Source organism: Hippocampus bargibanti, linkage group LG04 (genome assembly GCF_051943395.1).
Source record: "Hippocampus bargibanti isolate YZ-2025 linkage group LG04, ASM5194339v1, whole genome shotgun sequence".
Classification (NCBI taxonomy): Eukaryota; Metazoa; Chordata; class Actinopteri; order Syngnathiformes; family Syngnathidae; genus Hippocampus; species Hippocampus bargibanti.
The window spans coordinates 26,290,883-26,297,447 of NC_142737.1; the positions used below are offsets into that span (position 1 = coordinate 26,290,883).

At 40.0% G+C, this 6,565-nt stretch overlaps 1 protein-coding gene across 7 annotated transcripts in view; it reads right to left on the reverse strand.

Annotated features, from left to right (window-relative positions):
* The window catches only part of citb (citron rho-interacting serine/threonine kinase b), a 57,256-nt gene that overhangs the window by 43,993 nt on the left and 6,698 nt on the right, over positions 1-6,565 (reverse strand). For all 7 annotated transcript variants that reach the window (XM_088994911.1, XM_088994912.1, XM_088994908.1 and 4 more), the window contains 2 exons: positions 5,985-6,128; positions 5,723-5,842 (listed from right to left, as the gene is read on the reverse strand). In XM_088994911.1, the coding sequence (XP_088851037.1) occupies positions 5,723-5,842; positions 5,985-6,128 (264 nt within the window). The remainder of the gene's footprint in view (positions 1-5,722; positions 5,843-5,984; positions 6,129-6,565) is intronic.

Consider the following 6,565-nt stretch of genomic DNA (forward strand, 5'->3'; position numbering starts at 1 on the left):
CAGTATGGAACAGGGTGCAAGATGTAATTGCTTAAAGTGGTGTGGAGGGGAGACAATAATAGGAAGGGAATAAATATTATTACTAGGCTCAAAGATAAAAGGCCCAATTTGTAGACATTTGTACAATCTGATTCTGAACCCAAGAACATGACACCAGCTTGATTTTTGCGCTACTTGATGTCATAATTAAACACTATTGTCCCTTCTTGTCATCACAGTCCTCCTACTTGTTTCCTGTGGGCACATATCTTAAGCAATGGCGCTTGATCAACCACACTTGCTCAAACACACAATGACAGTCAAAGCAAACAATACGACTCACACGTTACAGACGTGCTAAAGATGCCCGCAATGAAACATCGGTGGGTTTTGCATATGTCACAGCTATTCATGGCTTGAATGATTATTGCTTTTTTTTAATCAATCATCACTATTTACTATCGGTTGATCCAAAACTGCACGGCTTCTGCATGAAAATGCCAAATGTTGGCGTGCGTGGGAGACAGATGCTATTCAAAATGGAAAGCTGAATTTTTAGCTGGTGTAAATAGTGTTCTAAGAGCCCCCAATGTGTACATAAAGCAGGCTAGTACTGTACTTTTATGAACAGAGAACGAGACGTATTAGAATATGCAAATTATGGTTTGTTTCAAGAGGGCTCCGTTGTTGAAATCAGAAATTGACAAGAAATAAAAATCTGACACTCTTGCAGAAAGGGTTAAAATATGTATTTTATCACCAAATGAGCAGCGTAAATACTGTCTACTTTCTCCGGTCAACTTTGATTAAACATATCACAAAATAATGACAATGAGGAAAATCATAACCTCCTGCTGAGGGGCCTCATACAGTCGATGACAAGCTTAACAGATTACCGTCACAGCTTTTTGATCATCGCTACATGTACATACAGTCAGATGCACGTGCCGGGTTAGTCAGTTATTGGATGTCTAGAACGCCTCTTTGGCGGGGGAAAGAAAAGTTCTTCCCACTATTTGTTCCTGCTTTGGCAAAGGCAGAGCAACTCGACCTGCATACACAGCGGCATTACCAACACTTGAAGACAAGGAAGTATTTAGCCCCCAGTTTTAGCCATTGAAGTCACTTCCACACATCCCAAAGTTCACCTCTTTCTCCATTAAAGGACAACTGACGCCTGCGTACCGCTTATTCCTCATTAGGGTCGCGGGGGTTGCTGGAGCCTATCTCAGCTGTCTTCGGGCACGAGGCGGCGGACACCCTGAATTGGTTGCCAGCCAATCGCAGGGCACACAAAGACGTACAACAGTCACTCTCACACTCACACCTAGGGACAATTTGGAGTGGTCAATCTGCCTGCCATGCATGTTTTTGGAGTGTGGGAGGAAACCGGAGGACCCGGAGAAAACCCACGCGGGTCCGGGGAGAACATGCAAACTCCACACAGGGAGGCCGGACCGGGACGCGAACCGGCGACCTCTGCACTAACCACTCGACTACCGGGCCGCATACATAATTTGTAAAATCACTTCAAATGACTTCTACTGAGCGTATTTTACAAAGATTCCACCGCATATAGCTATATTTTACGTTTTAAGACTTGCACTAAATATTCAGGAAGTCTTGTTTTTGAGTTGGTGACGATACCTGCCGTGACGTCACGGTAGGTATGTTTTGTCTGAAGACTTTGTGTTGATGGCGAAATTTGAAGGAAAACACATAAATAACGCGATGGTGAATCATTGTGTGTTGCAGCAATACTACTATTGGGAACTAGCTGACACAAATTCCCAGAAGACAAATCAGCCCATTTCCAACGAAGCTTGGGTGCCATCTTGTGCATTTTCTGGGATGCTAAATTGCAGTCCAGACGCCTCAAAATGACACGGAAGGACTTCTTTAATCAATTGCAAACATTTATGCTTTGCTCTTCAGAACTATTTGAATCATATTCATATTCATGTTTTGATTCTCGAGCAAGGCAAAATGTCTTGGCGTGACGTCACGAACAAGGGGGCGGGACCTTCTGAAACTGAAACTTTCTGAGGTCAATTTGAAGTAATTTTGGGACACTTTAAGTCATTTTTATTGGTGTTTTTCATTTGACTAAAAATATCAGCCTGCGTGTTTTGGGTATTTTACATGCTATCAAACGTTTTTCTGATGACAGTTAAAAAAGAAAAAAATGGTGTCGGTTGTCTGCATGAAAGAACCAAATTTAACCGGACTACATCTGCCAATTATTGGAAATCTGCCTTAATACTACGTATTTTCAATTTCGGGAACATTTTTATAAACAAATTCATGGTTGTGCTATGGGCTCACCAGTTTCACCCATAGTGGCTCATCTGTACATGGAAGAGATGGAGAAACAGGCCCTCACATCCTTCCCGGGGACAAAACCTAAACACTGTTTTAGATACGTGGACGATACTTTTGTCATAATTAAAAAACAAGAAATTCAATCCTTCACAGATCACCTCAACTCGGTAGTCATCAACATTAAATTTACTTGTGAGGACATTAAAGAGAACCAACTAGCCTTTGGGATTGTAAAGTAATTATAAAAGAGGACAGAGCGCTAAAAACAGAAGTCTTTAGGAAGGCTACGCACACTGACCAATACTTACTTTTCGATTCTAACCACCCTTTACAACACAAACTCTGAGTTATCAGAACCCTCCAGCATAGGGGTAAACTAATACCAACAAGCGTTGAAGGGAGAGAAAAGGAGTAAAATCATATCAGGAGAGCACTCACTAACTGTGGGTACCCTCAGTGGTCATTCAACAAATGTCAGAAAGAAAGAATAAGGAATGAAACCAAAAATTCTGAGGATACAAAAAGGAGAGGAGTAGCAGTACCTTACATTGCAGGAGTTTCTGAAAAACTACAGAGTCCTTTGGCAACACAAAATATTTCAAACCGATAAACACGTTAAGGCAAAAATTAGTGCATCCAAAAGATGGGCTGCCAAATGGAAAAACAAAGCAATGTCGTTTATTCAATACATTGTAAGAATGAAAATTATAAAGAGCAGTACATTGGGGAGATGAAACAAATTCTCAAAAAAAGACTTTATCAACATCGCAGGGATAATACTAGTGGGCCTCAATCGGCAGTACATATGCACCTAAAAGCTAGCAACCACTCATCAGAATCAGAATCATCTTTATTGCCAAGTATGTAGAACACACAAGGAATTTGTTTCCGGTCGAACACGCTGCACTAGTATCATCAGCAAAAAAATTGCAAGGAGGCACTATACAATTCCATTTGTCATTTGACGACAATGAGGTTAAAATCTTAGCGAAAGAAAATAGATGGTTTGAAAGGGGAGTAAAAGAAGCGATTTTCATAAAACAACTAAATCCTTCATTAAACCGGTTTGGTGGGGTGAGGTTTAATTTGGATCGTTCATACAATAGCCTGCTTAGGCAACATAGGATTAGTAATACTGATGAGGTGATACCGGTCGAAATGGGGCAATGAGACCAGTCGTTAGTCAGAACGACAGGAACTATCAGTGGAGCAGCTGCAGTGGGTAGTCCTCTGCTCCCCCCAACCTGAGAGGGACCTATCATAACAGAGTCCGGCACCGCCATATCTGGACAGTAGGACACTAGGTATATATATATCTGGACAGTAGGTATATATATATATATATATATATATATATATATATATATATATATATATATATATATATATATATATATATATATATATATATATATATATATATATATGCCTAAACTACCAGTACGACTTTAGTTTGCTGACGAAGGTTCTTGGATAAGAAGCGAAACGTCCGACACCTTCAAAAAAAAGTACAGATGACGGCTGAAGAAACCTTTTCATTGTTGTCCTTTAAGCAAAACCATTCCATCGTTACATCAGAAAATGACATGTTACTTGACCTTTGGTTGATTCCTATTCAATGCCAGTCTGACATAATGTACAGTATATCAGCAAGAATTTTAAACATATCTACAGATCCGTCATTTGTATACATGGCAGGACTTTGGGCAGATGTCTCAATAGCAGAACAAGTGTTGCAAATAATCAAGCATGAAGCACTCTGTGTCACACAAATTGCAATATCTTGGCTGATTTCTGGGTAAAGAGGTGGTTGAAAAATGATGTTTCTGAAACAGTCTGAACCTTATACCCTGCGTCTCATCACGATCAGTATGCCCACTGCATCAGTGCTCTCTTCACTCATTGGTATAAGGCTTACATCACCATAGCAACTATTGCACAATGTATTCAGTGCTTGGTAACAAGAACTGGAGTTGGAAGGGATAAAAAAGGATGCCTTTTCTAAAGTAAATACATAATTTATGAAAAGGTAGAAGGGATGTCTTTATCCTCCTACAGCGTCAGTGTAAGAACTAAATTTCTGATCTCACTGGATATATAAACCCTGAATACATACATTACATGACACAGATCAATCACATTTGATTTTGATCATGAAAAGTCCTAGGCGTAATCAATGTAAAGTGTGACTGTGATGTTTGAAAAGCAGGTCAAGAATAAATAAGTGATGCAAAAAAAAAAATGCTGCCGTCAATCTATTTTATATTTTTTATATATATATATATATATATATATATATATATATATATATATAGTTGTTATTCCAGTCCAGGTTTCAAAAAGTCAGCTGGGGCCAAATTAATTGAACAATTCATTTCTTTCCTTCCGTCATGATCAGAATTGATGTATCAATAAACACCCCATAACACTATATGCACCAACCATGTTTGAGGCAGGATGCCGTCCGTTTTGCATCATGAGCTGCTCCTGTACTTTCGCCCCCCTTGCCTCACATCTTTCTAAAACATGCCTTGTTTGTGGTTGATATCTTCTTGAAACTCTTTGTATTGACATTTATGAAGGTATCTCATTGTAAATTTTGAAAATACAGTAATACCTGCAAACCGAGGAACTCAAGTTAGTCACTGCAAAAGTAAATTCAATACTTTTGAAGGGCAAAGAAATTGAATCTTCAAAATGGCCATGTTAGCTGGTCCGGTGATCCAGTAGTTTTCACATTGACCTCACAGTGCAGAGGAAACATGTTCAAATCCAGCTCCAGCATCCCTGTGGGGAGTTTGCATGTTCTCCCTTGGCCTGAGTCGGTTTTCTCTGAGTCCTTCGGTTTCCTCCCACATTCCAAAAACATGCATGGGACGCTGATTTATCATTCAAAAATTGTCCCTGGGTGTGAGTGTGAGTTGGGATGATTGTTCATCTCTGTGTGCCCTGCGATTATCTGGCCATCATTTCAGGGTCTCCCCGTCTACTGCTCTAAGATGCCTGGGATAGTCTCCAGACACTCTACCCATTCCCCACGACCCTTGTGAGGATGAAGCAGTTCAGAAAGTGGATGAATGAAAAATGGCCATGTGTGTCATCCCACATCAATCAAATAAAGCCTGTTTTTCCACCTCTTTAAGTCAAAACAGCGAGAAAACCAAATCACCTTCAATTTCAATTTGCTTTCAAATCAAATTCAGAAGTGGGTTTCCATGAGCTCCAGTAGCTCCAGACTTCGGGCAGGCATTGACACATTTTCCAAATGCTAGTGAAAATGTAGACAATCTGAATTTAAATCTGAGTTTGAAAAGGCTACAATTTAGTCACATGTTTGGAGTTTGATTTCAAATCTCCAAAAGCTTCTGGACCTTAATGTATCGCAAGCCCACCATGACCGGATAGTACACTTCCATCTTACCTGCTCTTTGATTTCCTGAAGCTTGTTGCTCTGCTCCCGAATGTCATGGAGGAGCTGTAATGCTTTGTCATCCTCCTGTGTGACCTCCGTACGAGCTTGTTCCAGACTACGCTTCAGACTCTGAAAACAACATTGAGAATGCAAGACAAACACATGCGACTCACCAAATGTGTCAGTGAGCATTTCTCCAAGGCCTCCAAGTGTATGAAACAAAATTAGTCTATGCCCGTGCAGGTGGTGCAGTGCCACTGTTTCTACATACGCTGCATTCTGTAACGTAGGTGGCGAGGTCCTGTTCTAGGATAGTCCTTTGAGTCTCTGAGGCTTTCAACTCGATGTCCTTCTGCTGCAGTACTGACTCGAGGTCAGACATCTTCCTTTGTACAAGTAAAATCTCCTGCTCAACCTGGACACAAAAAATAACACTCAAACACTGAATAACACTGAAAAGCCAATCCATTTTAAGGAAAAGAAATAAAGTTGAGACCTTGAAGCCTTACAGTTTTCTTAAGCGTGTACTGAACTATCAAGAATAGACCTCGCAAGACAATGTGTGATTTCCCAAGCTGAGTAATCAGAATCAGTTAATGAATTACATTAATCAAGTTGATTTATTAACTGGGATTGATTGATCATGTTGGCACCATATGACCCTCTTTAGCATCGTACAAACAAAATATCTTACATTTATGTTTGCATGACCACAGATACCCCCAAATTAGATGAAATACTATTTTGACATTTTTTTAAAAAAGCAAGCAACATTTCAAAGGTTTTTGAGGGAGTCAAAGATGAACTTTCCCACCGTCCCTGCGAGAAACGTTAAAGTATAGGACTGAATGA